The 20,726-nt window shown below is 46.8% G+C and overlaps 1 protein-coding gene across 2 annotated transcripts in view; it reads left to right on the top strand.

Moving 5' to 3' along the window:
- The first annotated feature begins 3,532 nt into the window (after positions 1–3,532).
- The window catches only part of SLC41A1 (solute carrier family 41 member 1), a 36,836-nt gene continuing 19,642 nt past the window's right edge, over positions 3,533–20,726 (top strand). The window contains exons 1-2 of one of the 2 annotated variants that reach the window (XM_036757840.1): positions 3,533–3,761; positions 5,209–6,275. In XM_036757840.1, the coding sequence (XP_036613735.1) occupies positions 5,901–6,275 (375 nt within the window). In that variant the 5' untranslated portion in view covers positions 3,533–3,761; positions 5,209–5,900. The remainder of the gene's footprint in view (positions 3,762–5,208; positions 6,276–20,726) is intronic. The other variant, XM_036757841.1, reaches the window with a different exon arrangement.

Here is a 20,726-nt window from a genome sequence, read left to right as displayed (position 1 = left end):
GTAGTAAGAACTACAAAGAGCTGGAATTGAGAGAGGGTGGGGCAACCTACCCAGGCCAGATCAGTCCAATCCTTTACGCAGAACACTGACAGAAAAGATACTCTAGGGGCTCCAGCCCTTGCATCTCCTTTCCCCTCTGGAGAAATATAGACAGGGTGGGTGCTCTCACTGTGAGTTTAATGAGAATGTTGGCTAGAGGATCTCATTCCTCAATAAGAACCAGAAGACTGTATGCTTCCCAGCTCAATCGTAGATTCTCATTTTGAGGCCTATTCTGAGCTCTGAAGAATGAGAGGATGCAGAGAAGAAATGCCGTGATGGAGGAAGGTTCTGAAGAATCATATAGCCCACACACAATAAAAAACAAAAAAAAAAAAACAAAGGTGAGAATTACTCATCCCAGAGGAACAAAGGCTAGATGGACAAAACAGTCTTTCAGCTTCAGAAAAGACTGTGACATGTTATTCTCCATCCTTACTAAGGGCAGAACAAGAGGAAAGCAGTCATGAAGGATTTAGGTTATCTATAAAGTACTTTCCCATGCAAGGATGTCTTCATGATACCTGGCACACAGTAGGTACTCGAGTATTTTTTTTTGGATAAAAGAACAGAAGGCCAGAACAACACTCTCTCTCTTTCTCTGTCTGTCTTGATGTATCTCTGTCTGTCTTTCTATCTCTGTCTCTCTTTAAGAATGAGGGAGAAAGAAGGAAACATATCTAAACATAGGACAAATTATTTTTCTGGTTGGGATCCTTTAAGTATGTATTTAGAATCAAAGGCATTTTGGCCAAGTGCTTTCCATGTATTCTCCACTTGTTAAGCAGTGAAGTTAGAAAGAAGGGCAAAAGAGCAGTCCCTGCTTTTAAGGAATTCACAATCTAATGCAGGAAACAACAAGCTGCATGGAAGATATACACAGGGTAGCTGAAAGGTAATCTCAGAAGGAAAGGCACCAACACCTGAAAGCACCTCCTGCAGAAAGCCTAGACAGGCTTTGGAAAGCACTGTCACTCTGAGGAATCCATGGTCCACATTCCACATGGTATTCCCAGATTCTTCAGATTTCATTAATGATGCCCAGGGAATACACTCTCTCTCTCTCTCTCTCTCTCTCTCTCTCTCTCTCTCTCTCTCTCTCTCTCTCTCTCTCTTTCTCTCTCTCTCTCTCTCTTTCTCTCTCTCTCTCTCTCTCTCTCTCTCTCTCTCTCTCTCTCTCTCTCTCTCTCTCTCTCCCCCTCTCTCTTTCTCTCTCTCCCTCTCTCTCCTAGGCTAGACTGGAAAGTTTTTCAAAAGCTCTCCTCTCCTGACCTGCTGCTGTTTGCTCCTTTTACATCTGGGGCCTCCTGAGAACCACATCCTTGCTACTACCCTCTGGAGTGGAGTTATTTCTGTAAAGCAGGGAGGGTGGGAGGGAGGGGAAAACGTCCCCTTTCTAAGGTTGTAACTGAATGGACTAACAGGAAACTGGGTCCCATCCACCCTTCTTAGCATCTGACTCCTGCTGAGACTCTTTGGGTCAGAGGTTTAATGTGCCCTCTCCTCCTCCAACTTAGCTTTTGCCCAGAAAAGATTACTGCCTTTGACTTTCCCCAGAGATAAGAGTAGGAAAAACCTACTAGCCCACCACCTACCTATAAGTAAGAGATAACAATATTTATATAGTGCTTTAAATGTTTAGAAAGTGATTTCCTCTCTATGAGTTAAGTAGTACATATTTTATGTTCCCCATTTTACAGATAAGTAATGAGGTTCAGAGGAGTGATTTGCACTAATGGGTATCTAGTAGCACAAACAGGATTTGAACTCAGACCTCCTGAAACCAAGTCTAACATTTTGTTTTGTTTTTCCACTAATATCTTACTGAGATTGTGACTATTTGGGGGTGGAAATGCAGGGATTAGAGATGGATTAGTAAGAGAAATGGGGTGCTGGAGTCTTGGGACTTTAGTTTTTCATTCAGAAGCATGAAGACTTGATCCCCAGCTCTCTCCCATCCCCCACTTCTCTGCTGAGATACTCCATTTCCATTCACAATGTTTGGGGTAGAGAGCTCCAGGTGACATTGCTGGCCATTGTGCTGGAATCCTGGGGTGTGCCAGGCTGTGTATGATCTAGTGAGATAATATCGGCAAAGTGCTTTGAAAACCTTAAAGCCTACGTGTAAACTATTTTATTATTTTAGTTTCTGTGTGTGTTTCCACAGGTGCCTAAATCATCTCAATTCACGTCCAACAGCATTTATCAAGTCCAGACTGTTTATCTCGCTGTGTGTGCATACCTACTGTGTGCGTTTTGGCAGCTGGGCCCTTTCCACACAGGGCTAGAATGACGCCATGGCTGGTAGGCCCCCCAGAGCCATTTCCCAAGAGTAAAGAAAAGAAAGGAAGGAAATGCCTATCAGAAGTTCCATTGAGGAAAACAGAAAAACCCAGGGATGGAAGGTGGGGTGGGGATAAAGGTGGGTCAAAAACATCCTAAAAAAGAAGGGGCCGCGGTGGGTTTGGGTGTGTGGGCGGAAGAGGGGGGATTGGGGCATGGAAAACCGATAACCCCCAGGGAACATGATCGTACTAAAAAGGTACGTCAGGGAAAGTAACATGAAATGTATACCTGGCAGAAGTGTCCCCCAAAGGATCCGTAGGCTTCAAAGAGACCCAGCCACTTACCGGCAGGCGTTCCCTCCCTGTCCCCGCCCCGCCTCCCTTCCCGCTCAGGTGCTGAGTCTGGGACCTGAGCCACGAGTTTGACCTGGTCTTCCACTCCATCTCTCCTGCCCATTCCCATCCCCTTCGAGCTCCAAGCTTTATTAAGGCGGGTGTATGCCGGCTCTGAGCCACTCGCCCGGAGAGATACCTGGGTTCCAGCAAAAGTGGAAACGCAGCAGGCACAGAAGATGCGGGTGACCGTCAGAAGGCAGAGCCCGGCGATCAGGTATCTTGTTTGTTTCTTGGGGGTGCGTGGGGGGCATGGGAGAAGAGCGCCAGAACTGCGCCCTTTCCTTGGGGTTGGCTCGAGAGGTTAGCTTTGGACCACTCTCGGCCCACTCTAAGACACAGACATGAGCGGAAGGGGACTATTCTGGAGAAATCCCAGAAGCGTAGGGCCGGGGGAAGACGAACTCCCACGCCAGCAGGACCGGAGGGCCGTAGCCAAGGCGCCGATTTGCTGGGAGGCCTCGGGGCGCCGGGACCCCAGCAAGCACCCGCCACGAAGTCCCCATTTCCCATCTCCGCCTCTCCGCAGCCTCAGTCCCTCCTCCCGAGCAGCGTCTCGAAAAGCACAAAAGCAAGGAGAGGGGCGTGGCTGCCCTCCACCCCGCCCCCTCCCCGGCTGCGGATTGGCTGATACAGCTGTCCATCTGCATTCTATTTTTGGTGGGGTGGGGAGGCCGGGCCGCCCTAGATCACGTTTGCCACTAGCAGCCAACCAGTCTGGGCCGGGGCTGCGGGTGGAGCTGCTATTGGGGGCTAGTGAGCTCAGCCCCCCTTCTCCCACCCCTCCAGCCTGGGTCCCCCACCCCTCCACTCCCGGCTCGGGGAGGTATATCCTGTCTGTTCCACCTCCCCCTCGTGGAAGCGGAGCGGCGGCCTCCGTGTAATGCGGGGGCGAGATGTAGCTAGCCCGGAGCGGTGCCTGGACACTCGCCTTGGCGGGCGGGTGGGGGGCGCGGGGGGCCCTCGGAGAACAACGACCACGAAGAAGGAGGAGTGATGAGAAGAGGAGGTACCCTGCACCCCCCCCAAGACCGCCAGCCCCAGGTGCCCATCATCTTTTTCCAGGGACGAGGGTGGGGGGTAGATAAGTACTGTTAAATCCAGAGGTTGGGGGGGGGGGTGAGATTGTAAGAATGTAATCTGCTTGCAGGAGAGTTTAAGTGGTGGCGGGGAGGGAGGGAGTTGATCTCTTCCCTGCCCTTCCCCTCCCCATAGGTCTGGGCCCTGAACTGTGGTGCTGATCCCCCCCCTCCCATTTCAGCCCTTTTCTCTCCCGCCCTAGAGCCCCCCTCCAGAACAACGGTGCTGGAGAGCAGGGTAGAGGAGTAGGGAAATTTTGTCGGTAATGCAGTTATCCCAGTTACTTGCTCCATCTCCCAACAAACTAGAGTTGACGAGGTGGTTCTGTTTGGGGTTGTTAGGGATAATTAGGATTGCCCCCCCCGGCCCCCAAAAACACACACACACACACACACACACACACACACACACGAAACGCCTCATTGAATTGGCGCTCTTCTGGAGGAATATCGGGTAGGACTTACTGCCTAGGGCTCTCCCTTAAGACCAGATAGACAAGAACCCCCAGAGCTATAAAGAGGCTGCATTTTGGGGGGTTTGTACATTTGTCAGTGCTTGAGCAGTTTCCAGTAATCATCATGTACCCACTGGAGCTTCTTCTCTCTACAAAGATCCAAAACCAAGGAGGGGAGGGCTGGGGAAAGGCTTGGAGAATCTCACCAACCTACCTTCATCACCTGGTTAATGGAGAGTTGACTGTACTTTTCTTTGCAACTCTGTTGATTCTCCAGAACAAGAGTGGGCAGAGTTGAACCTGTCCTCAGAGCCTGTCTCTTGGTTTTCTGACTGACAGCCTTGCCCTTTTCTCCCATGGCCTTCTCTAACCTTTGCTATTATTGTGGCCAGGGTCTTAGAGGGGCCTCAGAGTCACTTCTGGAAACTCCTGAGGAGAACACCATGCCCTCAGTTATTGGAGTCTTCCTGTTCTTTTGTCTCAAATGTCTCCTCCTGGAAGCCTAATTATCTCACACTGCCATGTGGGTGGTGGAAGCTTCTGCCCCTTTTCCACTCATGCGGTGGCTATAGTATAGGGTATGTGAAACATCCATTTTGCGAGTGAAGACTTCTGGAGCCTTGAATTGCCAGGAAACAATCAAGGGGACTGTTTGAATTTGTTCTTACCCACCTCTGGTTGCTAAGAAGGCAATTCAGACAGTTCTCAACTGTCTACCCAGCCAAAGGCTGAGCATAGCTCTACAGGCCAGGACCAGGTCTTCTAGCAGTCCCTGCTAGTTGGATTGGTTCCTATTTGGGGAGATAAAGGTAACTCCCCAAATTTCTATTCAGATAACATAGGCTGCTTAAGTAATCAGAGGGAGGGAAATAGCATAGCAACTAAACCTATTTCGGAAAAGAGAAAGTTCCCCATGAATGTTTTAATTTTTTTCTTCCCTTCTCCTTCCCCCTTAAGGTGTTCAGCATAGGTTCCTGTGACTTTAAATAATAATCAGAGATTTGGAGAGGCACACAATCTTCCTAGGAAAGTAAGGGGACAGCCAGAGGAGAGAGCAGAGGCAAGGGAAAGCTGTGATCTTGCCCCGGGACCAGTAGAACTTCAACAGTCAGAAATCTGAACGTGCAATCGGCAAGAAGAGTTTGGAGCAGCCAGGTCCCAGGCGGAGCCTGCGTTTGAAAGACTCAAACCCAAACTGCTTTTCTAAGAGAACAACCACTGGGATCCCCTTGCAGGACAGCCTCAAATTTGATTAGGCTCTCCTAGTGCTGATGTCTGCCTGGTTCTAGGGAATCAAGTGATGTGGGGTGAGTGCACCTGCTGAGAACCAAAGAAGATAAGGAACAGTGGTTGTCCCCCACCCCCGGACAAGGAGTGGACTGGACCTCTCTTCCAGTTTGGGAATAAGGCATTCACACCCCTAGTGGTTGGCTGCTGAGTCCAGTGGGGTGTGTTTCTTGTTTTCCTTCCCGATTGTGGCCTCAGTGCTTGATGGGGCTGCCTGTTGGTGGAACAATCTTCACAGCATCTGGTGGAAGCAAAAAGCTGTGGGAGACGGCCAATGAGCCTGGGCTGTCCCTGAGACCGAGGTCTCTCCAGAGTTAAAGGGGAGAGAGAAAGAGAGAGAGAAATTCCCATTCTCCCCTGTCATGTCCTCCAAGCCAGAGCCAAAAGACCTCCACCAGCTGAATGGGACTGGCCCTCCTGAGCTGCCCTCTCCAGCAGATATCCCTGGACGGGAGCCCCTAGCTAGCACCTCAGAGTTCCTGGGTCCAGATGGGGCAGGAGTGGAGGTGGTTGTGATCGAGTCACGGGCCAATGCCAAAGGGGTGCGAGAGGAGGATGCCCTCCTAGAGAATGGGAGCCAAAGCAATGAGAGTGACGATGTCAGCACCGACCGTGGCCCCGAGCCGGCCTCTCCCCTCAAGGAGACCTCCTTCTCCATCGGGCTCCAGGTGCTTTTCCCTTTTCTCCTGGCTGGCTTTGGGACCGTTGCTGCAGGCATGGTGCTGGACATTGTACAGGTAGGAGTGTTGGGGAACACCAGGGACTGGTTACCTTGTGCTCTTAGGGAAGAAGCTGGCCATTCTAGTTTTCCTTCCAGCCTCCATGGCAGGGGCATTCACACCCAGAAGCAGCGTCTTCCCAGAAAGATTGTTTCCCCTTTGGACAGGATCCTTCACTCTCAGTCCCATTAGTGGCCTCCAAATCATTTCCTTCAGAAACCTCTGGGAAGGGAGGTGGCTGTGTGGAGCCAGGGTGAGGGTAGGGTAATAAATGCCTAGCATGCAGAGGCTATGGTCTAGTGCCCTGGTGTGGAAAGAGGTGGAGGGGCTGTTGCTGCCCCTCAGGGGATCCCTGTACAGGCCCCAACTGGGCTGGTTATGTTTGGCCTATTCTACCAACCCTCTTATCCATTCATCCGGGCCTTCAGGGGGTCCCAGCAGAGAGCTTAGTCTTAAGCCCTCCTTGCTGGGCAGGGATTTGGCTGGCTGCCAAAGTGGGGGAGGAGACTTTTGTTTGCAGTGCCTAGGAAAGGTCATGAAATGCTTTCTCACCTGCCTATCAGCTTGTTATAGTCTCCTTAAAATTATGCACATATAGGTTGGGATATACACAGTGACAGGAAAAGTATCAGCACTTATTATGTTAAAACAAAATGAAGACAAAAGATGACCAGACCCAGGTAGGACCAAGACATCTAAAGACATCTACCTGCCTCGGGCCAGTGGGTTTTCATTAGGCTGGTGTGTTAGCGATTGGGGTGGGAACTGGAAGAGAATAGTCACAGCTGTGTCTTTAGGGTCCTTAGGAGTTATCTAGTATAGCTTCCTCATTTTATTGAAGAAGAAACTGAGACCCAGAGAGGTTAAGTGATTTTTATCCAGTGTCCCTTTGATAGTAAAGAAAGAGGTAGAGCAGGGATTCAAAGCCAGATCCTCCAACTAGGTCTAGTGTGCATTCCATTGACTAGGAAGCCTGAACAAGCTCGGAGCTTTTTGTGTGTGTTACAGTAATGTGGTATGGGACGTGTCAGGGAGACTGTACTATGGGGTGTTCTCAACAGGTAGGATATATTCTGAGCTCCTTGTAGGAGCTAAAATCTGTGTTAATCAACAGCACATATCAGGTTCCTGCCATGTGCTGAGCTGAGCCCCTGTACTATAAGGAGGTACAAAGAAAGAAACCTGGGCCATGTCCCTGCAAGCTTAGAGTCTCATAGTGGAGATATCAGCCCTCCCCTGAAATTTCTTGGGCTGTTGGAAGGAGAGATGTGGTCCCCACTCTGGAGAAACTCCCAGCCTAATGGAGCAGACATGATTCTCATCTTTGGGGAGCTTTCAGTGTATTTGATTTTGTCCGTTCCCAAGAGAGGAAGGGGTTCTGGAACTGCTGAACTCGTTGCAAGGAATAGATCTGCAGCAGGCAGAGGGCATCCCCTTTGCCCCCCTACCCCCACAGAAGACATAGGAAATAGAAAACTGGCTCCTGCTTCCCCCAGGGATATTGCTGGCCCCTCAAGCAATGCCCAGTGGCATCTCCTTTGGCTCATACCCCAATGGGACCATGGAGCCAACAGTTCCAGATAGTTCCGGCTAAATCCAGCCAGCATGCCCACCACCTGACCACCTTGACTCGTGCCCTTCGTGAGGAACTCTGCAGCTGCTGCTTCATGGCTCGATGTTTACAAGGGAGTCATGTGTTTTCCCCACCCCCACCATCCTGGGATTTGTTGCCGGAAAGGGAAAGCCAACTGGAAGGTAGGAGAACTGAGCTATGGGGTCTCACCTACAGTACTTACTCTCTACATTGTGCCAGGCACTGTGTAAGGCCCTAGAGATACAAGGACAGAGAAGGAAACCGGGGCTGGTTTGTTAGTTCTCAGCCATTCCTGAAAGGCTGGTCATCACTGGTCCTCATGCTTTTTCCCTGATTACATTTTATCCTGTTGTACTTTGGGATCGGTCCCTAGGCCCACAACCTTGTTTAGGAAGGGAATTCTGTAGGAGTGCTAGAGTTTGGGTTTTGTTTCTTTTCCTGTTGATGTTTCCTGTGTGTCATGTCCCTCGGATTTTACCTGGCTGGCCATCTCATTCTCAGTTCTAATTTGAGGCCTGCTCAGTCATAGACTCCAAGGTGAATGGCATCAAAATCTCCCAACATGTCTTCTCCTCAGAGAGGTGTCAGATATGTTCACAATACTCTTCTGTATGGCCCAAAACAGAGTAAAATGTCATTGGGAAATATTTAACAAAATAAATAAAAATACAATAAAACACAGATAATATGAATATGTGGTTTCCTCAGTCAGTATGTGGCTGGCCTGAATCCTTATGTGTGGTTTAATGGCCCCCACATCTATTTGAATTTGATACCATTGGTGTAAAGCATGGAGCCCAAGAAACTTTGGGATGACAGGATCAAGAGGTGCCATAGGTTCTTTGAGTTTAGGAGAAGACTAGGACTACCTAAATGTTGTGGTCTGGGATTCTCCAAGAGGAGTCTCATTCAGCTTTCTCTGCTCCTTTTGCAGTCCCGCCCCCCACCCCACCCCCATCTCAGAAGATTCTAAAGCTAGAAAGGGCCTTTGGTCTAACCCTCTGTTGTGCTCTTCAAAGGCCATGAAAATGAGATAACTGAACTGTGAAAAGGTAGGGGGAGAAGGGGTGTCAGCCCCTGTTAGAGAATGAATGAATGATGGTATAAATATACTTTTCTCCACTTTGATGCTTCTGCTGGCTGTCATGTATTTTCTGAGTTGACTCAACCAGAAGGCAGTAGCGTGCCCAAGAATGACTGTGGTGATCCCACGGGAAGGTAGGAACACGTGGAAGGCAGAGGATGCTGTGTGACTTCCGTTCGGGGCAGTGGGGACCGTTGTCAGATTTCTGAGGATTTCAGAATTGCAGATGAGAGAGATGGACGAGACCCCAGTGGCCATCTAGTATAATCCATATCCCCCAAAATGAATCTTCCTAATAATGTACGGGACGAGTGGTCAGCCAGCCAGCCTCCGATTGAAAGGAGGAATGCTCGCTCTCTCTCCCCAGGCATCAGATTCCCTTTTGGAGAGCTCTTTGTTACAGAGTTTTCCCTGACACATCAAGCCCAAATTTGCTTCATTGTAGCCAATACCCCTTGCCACTGATTTTTTCCCCTGGGACCAGACAGACAAATCTAATGTCTTTTCCACGGGACAGCTTTTCAGATACTTAAAAAACCAAAACAAACCCCTTTTGTGTCTCTCTTCTTTCCTGAAGCCTTCTCTTCTCCAGGCTAAACATTCCCAATGCCTTCTGCCATTTCTTTTATGACATTACTCAAGACCCTTCAGCAGCCTTAACCTTTCTCTGGCTTCTGTCCAGCTTATTATCAATATCCTTTTTAAACCAAAGACAGTATTTCACACATAGTCTGACTAGGACAGAGTAGAGAAAAACAGTCACCTTCTTATTCTTGACCTGGGCCTCTTTTCTTTTTCCTCCCTTCCTTCTGAAACGGAGCTAGCCTTCCTTTTTATTTATCCTGGATCTGAGAAATTGGAGAATGGAAGAATTCTTTCTGGGCCAGGCCTGGGGGAGCTAGACAAGTTAGTAATAGCACCCCTGGGGGCTTTGCACAACCAAGCAGAAGCCCAGAGTGGCCCTGGGCGTTTGGTGGATGTGCAGAAGATGGGGAAAGGTGGGTTTGCCTGTAAGATAGGATGCCTTCTACAGCTTTACTTTTGGAGCTACTGAACGGGCTGCTGTCCTCCAGCCAAGGGTGCACTTATAATTCCCTCTTATCTGTTACCTCCTTCACTCAGCTGCTCTAGCCCAGCAGCTGGAGTGAGATAAGCCTGAAGGCTTGCTGTCAGAAAGGGAGGGAATGAACAAATGAGCTCTATACCCCTTCCCACCCAGAGCCGGCTCCATGGTGCTTAGGAAGGGAGGCAGCACTGGAGCCAAGGCTGGCTGGATCCCTGGGGGTGGACAGGAAGGAGGGGAGGTGTTCTATGTGTCTCATCAGAAACCTTGGATCCTGTAAACACTCCCTGGCTGCAGAGTTCAGTTCCCTTGGAAATGGCCCGGCCAAGGCTAGTTTCTCCTCTCCTGCCAGCCAAGGTGGTCCTGCCACCGTTGTTGCTACTATTCAGACGGAGCAATGATCTCATCGGTATCGATCATTCAGTCAGTCAGCAAGCATTTATTAAGCACCCACTTTGTATCAGGCACTGTTCTAAACACTGGGGATACAAAGAAAGGAAAAACCAAAACCAGCCCTGTTCTCAAATGCTCACAATCTAATGAAGCAAACAATTAGATAGAAATATGATATATAAATACACACACATACATCAAATAATATATAAACATGTTGTACAGCTTATAAATTATATATATAATCTTGTAGATTGGATATATGTAAGATAAATATTTATCTTATATATTCAATATATGATATGACCTAATATATAAGATATTTATCTTATACCTTAAATAAGATATACAAGCATATATCTTATTTATATGTCTCAGTTATACATAGTTTGCATATTGGTATATAATTGTTGCATTATATATGTATTATATATAAAATTTGTACATGGTTGTTTGCATGTTGTCTCCTATATGTACATATATGTAGATATATAAATATGTACACACATACATATGTTACAGGCAACTAGTTGGTTCAGCTGTTAGAGCATTGAGCCTTAAGTCAGAAAGACCTGAGTTCAGATCCTTTCTCAGATACTTAATAGCTATATGACTCTGGGCAACCACTAATCTCTCTGGATCTTGGTTTCCTCCTCCATAAGATGGGAATAAAAATAGCACCTACCTCTCAGGGTTATTGTGAGGATAAAATTAGAATATATTTGTAAAATGCTTTGCAAACCTAAAAGTGTTATCTAAATGCCAACCATTTTTATTAATATTATTACAGAATAAATTGGAAAAAATCAACAGAGAGAAGGCACTAACTAGCATTAATAAGGGAGATTGGGGAAAAGCTTTTTACAGAGAGTGGGACTCCAGCTGAGACTGGAAGGAAGCCTGGAGATGGAGAAGAGGAGGGAGAGAATTCCAGGCATGGGGACAGCCAATGAAAATGCTTGAGTGGGGAAATGGAATGTCTTGTTCAAAGAACAGCAAGGAGAGCTGAGTCATTAAATCCCAGAATACCTGAACAGGGAGGTGACGTGGTCATCAGCCCCGCATCATCAGTTGAACAGCTGAGTGGAGGCTGGACTTGAGTGGGAGTCTTCTTGAGGCAGGAAAACTAACCGGCACACTTGACTTTCAGCAGTGAGTTGATGAAGGCCTGAACCTGGGCTGTAGTAGTATTAGAGAAGAGAAGAGGGGGATGTTAAAATATCAACAGGACCTGGCAACAGATAAGATATGAGGAGTGAAAGTGATAAGTTGAGGATGTTACCTACGTTGCTAGTCTGAGTGACTAGAAAGATAGGGTACACTCCCCAGGCACAGGAAAGTTAGGAAAAACAGGTGGTTTGGGGGCAGGGGGGTGGGGAGGACAGAGGAAGGAGAAATGACCCAGCATTTAGTAAGCACCTGTTCTGTGCCATACTCCATGCTAAGCACTCTACAGATATTATCTCATTGGATAATGAGTCCAGTTTTGGACTTGTTGAGTTTCCGGTATCTATGGAACACCCAGTTCCAGGTATATAATAGGCAGTTGGAGATCTGATTCTGGAGGATAAGAAATAAGTCAGAAATGGGTAAGTAGATTTGGGAATCATCAGCATAAAGATTATAATTGAAGCCATGGGAGTTTATGAGATCACCGAGTGAAAAATATGGAGGGAAAAGAAAAGAGGGTTTTCCCCAGGATAAAGCCTTGAGAAATAGCCATGGCTAGTGGGTATGACCTGGATGAAGATCCAGGAAAGGAGACTTGAGTAGTGGTCAGACAGATAGGAAGAGAACCAGGAGAGAGGAGTGTCGTGAAAACCAAAGAGAAGAAGGTGACTGACTATCAATCAAACACCGTAGAAAGGTCAAGAAGGGTGGTGATTGAGAAAAGATCGTTAGAGTTGGCAGTTAAGAGATCATTACTGACTGTCAAGATTGCAGTTTCAGTTGGATGATGAGGTTGAAAGCTAGACTGCAGAAGAAAATGAGAAGGAAGAAAGTGGAGACGTGTATTGTAGATGGCCTACAAGTTTAACCGCAAAAGGGAAGAGAGATGTAAATTAAATGATAGTTAACAGGGATGGAGGGAAGAAGAGAGAGTTTTTTGAGGATGGGGGAGATATGGGCATGTTTGTAGGAAGAAGGAAAGCAGCCTGTATGGGCACTGTCTCTGAAGATGTAGAGCACAGTTGATCCATGCCTGCCCATTGTGGGCCTCTATAAAGTCCTACTCCAGTGCTTTACTTAGTATGGCATTAACCACCCTCAGCTCTCAAAAGCTGTATGCCAAAAGGTCACAAGCTCTGACAGGTTCTCTTATGCTGGAAAGGCCTAGAGGATGGTCCAGCCTGGCTAAGTCTGGAGAAGTTCAGTACCGGTGGGCTGGCCACTTGGTGATGAATTCTTTGGTCCTGACAACTCCAGAGGATGTGATGGGGATGTAGCTGACGTCATATAATATGTTTGAGGCTTTAAAAAAAAAGTCTTGATCTCATTTATCCCGAAGAGCATTAGCTCATTTGAGCCTTATGGCATCCTTGTGAAGGTAGGTGCTATAGGTACTGTTAACCCTATTTTACATATGAATGAGTCTGATTCATTTCAACTACCATTTTATTAAGCACTTTCAATATGCCCTTGTGCTAGGCACAGTGGACTCCCCAAGAAAATGAAAGTCCCTGCCCTCAGGAAACAAGTAGACAGATAAACAGAAGCATACCTATGATAACTAGGGTTGGGGGGATAATCTACAACTCCAGTTTCTTCTTCTCCAAGTCTCGTAGGCAATATCAGTCAACATTAGCGGGTGCTTAATAGAGAGCAGAGTCTATTGTCCCAGGCTTTGGAGAAGATAAAAAATTTGGAGAGAGCCTTGTCCCTACCCTCATCCATGACCTTACTAATTAATACAGGCTCTAATTACTGTATTTCTTATCTATTTCTGTACCTTCTCAGCTGACCTCTCTAACTTGAGTCTCTCTCTTCACCCCAGTCGAACTTGTTTATCGATGGAAGGCATATAGTTTCTTTCTGTGTGTGTTAATATTTTATTGGTTTTTTTGAAGTGGGTTTTTTTTTTTTAGATTTCATTGTTAATTCCCAATAATTGCCCATCCAACAGAGCCTTCTCTTTGACAGTGAGTAGTTAATCAAAACAAACCACTGTGTCTGGCATTGTATGGCATGTCTGTCATGAAGCCCAATATATATTCCTTAAATATCTCTTGTTGTACCAATCATGGGCTCAGAATTCTATACTGGCTCCCTATCACCTAAAGACTTGGGAACAGAGACCAAAAAATGCCTCCTGTGAGGAGGTGAGAAAGAATAGCATTCCCACCTTGGATGATAATCTGCACAAAGGCAGGGAAACAGGACATTTAATATGTATTAATTTAATATGCATCTACCATTTTAATTTTAATATGTATTAATTTTATATGTACGTGAGTACATATATAGGGAACAACAGTCGAGCCAATTTGACTGGGGACAGGGGTTGGGGGGAGTGGAATTTGTTAAGGGAAGAAAATGTGAATTTAGCCTGAAAAGATAGATTGGACCCAGATGTGAAGGGCTTTAGGCACCAAAGAAGTTTGCATAGAAGCAGGAGGAAGCCTGCTTTAGGACCCCCAAGTAGTGCAGTAGTTAGAGCCAGCACTGAATTCAGGAGGACCTGAGTTCAAATATGGCCTCAGGCACTTGCTATGTGACCCTGGGCAAATCATTTAATCCTATTTGCCTCACTTTCCTCAACTATGAAATGAGGATCATAATCACATCTGCCTCTCAGGTTTGTTATGGGGAGCAAATGAGGTAATATTTGTAAAAAGCACTTAGCACAGCGACTGGCATTCAGTAGACACTGGTATAAATACTTATTCCATTCCCCCTTCCCCTGGTGACCTTTACAGAAATATGGAATTTGGGAAGAGGAAGATCATGAGTTTGGTTTGGGATATATTGAGTCTGAAATGACTTGGGGAAAATCCATTTGGAGATAAACAGCAGCCAGTCAGTGATACAGGACTGGAGCTCAGGAGAGAGACAAGGACTGGAGATGTATATTTAGAAGTCATGGAGATGACAGGTAACTCCATGGAAGTTGATGAAATCACCAAAAAAGAGAATAATGATCAAAGAGACCCCTGACTGACCCCTGGGATAGAGCCACACCTGAAGCGGGGGATGTGGACTAAGAAGAAGCAGCCATATGGGTGGGAGGAAAGCCAGGAAAGGGTAGTGTCAAAAAAAAAAAAACTCAAGGAGAAATTATAGAAGAGGGAAGAGGACGACATGATCAGCAATTCTAAATGCTACAAAAAGGTCAAGAAGGATGAAAAAAAAAGAGATCTTCCATTTAGCAGAATCTGAGATGTTAATTGACTTTCCTCTTAGTCACCTAGCTACTAAATGTTGGAAAGGCCGATAAATGTATAATTTGTTAGTTGGAACCAAAACCTTCTTGACTTCCGGAGTGGGGAAGGGTGAGAAAGAGAAGAGAGAATGCCTTCATCAGCCTACCCTACCTCCATCCTTTTGTTGTCTCCCTCCCAGATGAGTTAAGACTGGTGGAATCATGTGGGGGAGAATAAAGGAGCTATACCCCCAATGTCCCCATCCTAGCATTCTACTTACCAAGCAGGACGATTGGGCCATAGACTTGAGAGCTGCAAGAGACCCTAACGGTCATCTTATTCACACACACCGCTTCATTTTACAGATAAGGAAACTGTAGACAAAATAAATAGTTAAATAGTTTGTCCATAGTCACAGAGGAAGAAGTGACAGCCAGGATTCAAATCAAGGTCCCCCAATTCCAAATGCAGCCTTCGTTTCACTGTCCGACACTACCTTAAATTGATCCCTGTTTCTGTGGCTTTGGTGGGGTGGAGAAGAGTGACCTGGAGGGAGGGAGGGAGGGAGAGAGAGAGAGAGAGAGAGAGAGAGAGAGAGAGAGAGAGAGAGAAGGTGGGAATGGGGCTTGAGGAGGTGGAGCAGGATGGAAAAGAAACATCCCTGACATTGCTGGTGGAATTCTACTGAGGCGTTTGTCCCCCTGAGCAGAGGCTCAGCCTCAGTCTCATTTGGCTGCACTCTTGTGCTTCTCTTCACTCTGGACCCCACCTGCTGTCAAGGGGTTTGTTTGTTTTGGGCTTACCTCTTGCCTTCTCCCTCCCCTCAGATGTGGGTCTCAAGCTGTGCTTGTGCTGCCTGGCCCCTTACTCCTAGCGCCTAGAGGATCCCTCAGAGGGTGGAGAACTCCAGGAAGGCTAAAAAGCAGAACACTCAGATCTGATCCCTGATCTGAAAAGTGAACTCTGGCTGCCTCCTGAGGGAGGGTGGACAGGTTCCCACTCCTCACTTCCTCCCTGTCTGATCACTTGGGTCCTGCCCTAATAATCTTCCCTGCCCACTCCTCCTAAAGTGGTGGAATGTTTAAATGTTGGAAAAGCTGAGGGTCAGAAAGATATTTAGGGGACGATGGTGAGGAAAGGGGGGCTTAGGGAAAGACAGAGAGTATAGTTGGAAGGAAGAAAGGTGGGGTGGGAAGTGAGGGAAGCTGCTAATCAAGTTTTTCTCCCAGAAAGAGGGCTACAATCCCAACCTCCCCCAACCCTGAGGGGCTCAAAGGTTTGAGGCTTCGGAGGTTGTCAAAGAGAGGTGGGAATACAGGTACTTTACCCACATGGATGAAAAGGAATCTTCAGATATGCAAGACAGAGACAGCACATGGGTATCCGTGTTCCAGGAACAGAGCAGACCTTCCTAGAACTTGCACTTTTCCATCTGTAGAATGAGCAGGAAGACATGGGGGGTGGAGGGGGGTGGCTTGGCTTCCTGGCTCCAATTCATGGGCAGCCACTGGCATTTGAACCAGTTTTTTCTGGGTGAGCAGGGTGGGTCTGAACTAGACCTCAGGGAAAAGAAAAGCCACTATCTGACTTTTGCTATTTTCTAGTCCACTCCTTAGCTCTAGGGCCCTGCCACTTCTAGCTCTAAGCTTCCTGTTTCCCCCATTTTCCCTTAGAAGATGAAATTTTTTGACCTAGGGTGACTCCTTTCTGAATTGGCAGACTTGGGGTCCTGGAAGAAGATTGGTACCTGGAGGATAAATGTGTACTTAGGGTGAGAAGAAAAACAGACCCCTGTTAATGAGAAGATTTTGCATTGTTGGGTGGGAATTTCTGTTCTTTTGGGGCTAGGCTATTCCCAAAGAATCAGGGCATGCCAGGGAAACCTGCCTATTCTGACCCTAAGGTTGGAGCTTGGGTCTGTGTTAGTTAAATGGTTATTTGGATAGTAGGATATTTACCACTGTTAGTTGCTCATTTGGAAAGGCAGCATGATCTAGTGAAAGAACATGGACTTTGAGTCAGGAGAAACAAGTTCAAATCTTGCCTTTGACATTTATTAGCTATGTCACCATAGCTAATGAGCCTCAGTTTCTTCATCTGTAAAATGGATTGGGTTGCCTGTATTATGCAGTGGATGTTTTGAGGATCAAATGAGATAATGCATGTAAAATACTATGTAAATATGAGTGAATAATAATATTGGAGTTAAGACATATATACATAGGCAAATAAATTATATAAAAGGTTATGACATGTCCATGAGAGGTACAAAATAGTTGACATGAATATAGTGCTTTAAGATTTGCAAAGCTGTATGCACACATTCTGAGTCTCACAACAGCCCTGTACCAATAGCTAACATGTAGCACTTAAAGTCTGGAGAGCACTTTATGCATAGTATCTCATTTTATCCTCAAAATGACACTAGGAGGTAGATGCTGTCACAATTTTACAGGTGAAGAAATGGAGTCAGATTGAGATGAAGTAACTTACCCAGAGTCACACAGCTAGTAAGTGTCAGAAGTGGGTGCAAACACAGGTTTTCCTGCCTCAGAGGCCAGTGTTATTTCTAATAGGCTGTGATGACACTTCAGAGCGGGGAAAAACTTATTTCTAGTTGGAGGGATTAAGAAAGGCTGATAAATGTGTGATTTGTGTCAAGGCCTTGCAAGACAGCATGGTGTTTCACAGGAGGAAAAGAAAGGAGTGAGAACATTTAAGGAAAAGGAACTGATATAGCAAAGCTGTGAAAGTAGAAAAGCATAAGGGCTTGTTTGAGGAACTCCAGGATAGCTAGAGCACAGGGCATCCAAATAAGAGCATCATGAGATACTGGGACCAGAGTTTGAAGGGCCTTGAGTGCCAGAGAAAAAAGTTCCCTCCGAGTAAATGAATGCAGACCCTTCGCCTGTGCTTGCTTCCTCTTGGTAAGTAAGCCCTGTAACATCCTCCAGCAGCTACACAAGGTGTGGGGCAGAAGCTTCCATCTGACCAGCCATGGTGGCTGACATTGGCAGCGGCGGAGAGGACTGGAAATGAACTCTCTTGCAGGAGGGGGAATAGATCTTGTAGAATGAGAAGGGGCTTAGGATAAAGGAAAGTTTTGAACCTAAAAAGGCAGCATATTTTGGTGGGACAAGTGCTGGATTTAGAGTCAGAGAACTAAGGTTTGGATTTTGTCTGTGTTGCTTATCACCTGTGTGACAAGTCATTTAGTTTCTCTGATCCTCAGTTTCCTTATTTGTAAAATAGGAAGGTTCAAGTAGATGGCCTTTTATAATTTCTTTTCCTGTTCTACATCTATGATCCTTTGATTGGTAGTTCCCAGCGTCAGGAGGGGGTGCACTATAAAAATGGGAGGCTGGAACAGAAGTGGGAAGAATGATGGGAGGATTTTTTCCCCTACCCCCACCAGAACTGGCTTATCTGCTTTGGGAGAGAGGAGGAGGGAAACTAGAGGCCCAGTGGCAGGAAAGTAGAACACCAGTGGTATGTACAGATTGTGTCCAAGAGCAATAGCTCCTCCTAGGCAGGTGGTGAAGCCTCTCCAACTGAGGCAGACCATGATTAACCTTTTTTTCTTTGACATAGCTCTTTACGCTAAAGAAGGATTCATGTTTCTCTACTTTGAGGAAGGTATCCTAATTAGAGTACCGTGAGAATGAACATTGGGGTGTCTGGCGTTGGGTTTGGGAAGCTGGGGGTATGTGTAAAGATCCCTGAATGCCCCCAGGAAGATCCTTATATCTGTACTAAGGGTGACGGGGAATTGGGTGAGGTCTAATACTAATGAAATTAGTCCCATCCCCCTTTAGGCTTTTAAGTTCCGATAGTGTTTCCGTATGGGGAAAGGGGGTGCCTCGAAATGGGTGGGATCTGCTTCTCCCACAACTTGGGATTCTCACTCAGTGTCTTGCTCCATCCTGATTCTTATCCTTAACTCAGAGGGCTTCAGGAGGAAGGCAAGTATACGGAAGTCATTAAAACCCAGTCATATTGGGAAGAGGCCCAGAATGCTGGCCGGTCCTTTCCTCCACCTTTTACAGATGATGAAATTATGATAAAGAAAGGGAAAAGATACAAAGAGTCACACAGCCGGCTAGTGGCCAAGCTAAGTCTAGAATTCAAGTTTCATTCCTGGTATTTTTTTCTCTATACCTTCCTCATTCATCCTGACTGTCCCACCCAGCCCTCAACCCCAGGGCCTGGCCGTTTGAAATACTAAATAAGAAAACCAGGATTTTCCCCTAAACACCATAGACACCATTCCTCACTATAGACAGGGGAGCTTTGGTTCCAGTGACTCAGTTTTAGTCCATGCTCAAGTACCTTCCTAAACCAGCTAGTTCCCTCCATCTCTGGAATCTAGTGGCTTCCACACATCTCTAATCCACACCCTGCCCTTTGGAGGGAAATAGGATAAGGAATGACTAGGGTGGAGTGCGTGTGGGGGGGTTGGAGGGGAGGGAATCTAGCAATCCAGAGGTGACATGGGCATTGGCAAGAGCCTTGGCCAAGTCACTCCTGGACTATTGTTCACCTGTAAGATGCATCTTAAAGCCTCTTATCCCTGAATGGTTTCCTCATTCCCAAGTCCAGTGTTCTTTCTCCTATACCATACTGCCTTTCTTAGAGCAGAAGAAGGTGGGGAAGGAAGGCCCTTTGAGGACTGGTACTTGGTGGTCCTGAGGCCTTAACCCTGACTCTGAGCCAGGTTGAGCCGGGTAGAGGGAAGGCAGCTGGTCCTGAAGGGGTGTTTCTGCAACAGAGCAGCAAAGCTTTGGAGAAAGAAACCAAACAAAGCATCTAATCTGCTCAGTGCCGGACCTGAAGAGCCCAGTGCAGAGCAGCTGAAACAATAACGTCCAGGGACAGGACGAGGCTGCAGAGAACTGGAGCTGAAGGCAGATCAGGGCAGTGGGCGGGGCGGGGGGGTCCGGATGAAGATCCTCAGCCTGAACTAACTCCAGACACTTATGATGCACCTGTTGTACAGCCTGTGCACAGACAGGTCGGTGCAGGGACCTAAGGCAGGAGAGGTCAGGAAAGGTGTCTCGGAGGAGTCGTGTTCTGAGATGAGTCTTGAAGGAAGTTAAAGATTCTAAGAGATGTGCATAAAGAAGTGAACTGAGAAGCTACCGAGTTCATAGAGCAGCTAATGGGCTCTTTTGACTGGAGCCTAGAATGTAAAGGAAAGTGCCCCAAAATAAGACAGGAAAGGTAGGCTGCAAACAGATTGTGGAAGGCTTTAAATGCCGAGCTGAGGAGATTCTGTTTTATCCAAAATGCAGCAACAGATTGAGGCACCCAGGTTTTTTAAGCAGGGGAGACACGGTCAAATCTGTGCCTTGGGAGAATTAGTGGGGCCTGCATGGAACAGGGACTTGAATCTGGTATAACGTTCCCTTTCATATACTCTCCGTTTCCACTATTTTTCTGTTCCCCATATAATAAAATGCAATTCTAGACCCTATGTTTTTGCATAAGGGGTCCCACATCGCATGTGTCTACATCACCCCTTCACCTCTGCCTCATGGAATTCCTGTCTCCCTCCAAAGAGTTGTGACTGAAATACCTCTTTCATCCAGACGCCTTTCCAAAGTCTCCCGGTGTCTGTGCCTTCTTCCTCTTGCAATTACTGCAGATGCCTTTCTTTTTCATATTGTATTTACTTATCCAGCGTCATAGCCACCCAGTAAAGAACGAGCTCCAGGACTGATTGTTCATTTTTGTCTTTGTAGCATGGTGGCTTGTTCAAAGTAGGCTCTTAATGTGAATTGAACTGAGGGTGGGCTGCCCCTAGTGCAAGCTTTTTGGAGGTGGGAGGGAGACAGGTAGGGGTAAGAATCAAACAAGGGGTCTTCAGATTGAATATTGGCTTGGTTGTGGGGGTGAGAGGTGTGTCACTGACTTAGATTGTGTCAGGGGAAGGTGCTTACTCTCATGCTGATTTCCCCCATCCTCATCTTCTGCC

This window comes from Trichosurus vulpecula, chromosome 4 (assembly GCF_011100635.1).
Source record: "Trichosurus vulpecula isolate mTriVul1 chromosome 4, mTriVul1.pri, whole genome shotgun sequence".
NCBI lineage: Eukaryota > Metazoa > Chordata > Mammalia > Diprotodontia > Phalangeridae > Trichosurus > Trichosurus vulpecula.
The sequence above is the reverse complement of the archived record's forward strand: the minus strand, read 5'-3'. Positions and strand labels throughout refer to the sequence as shown.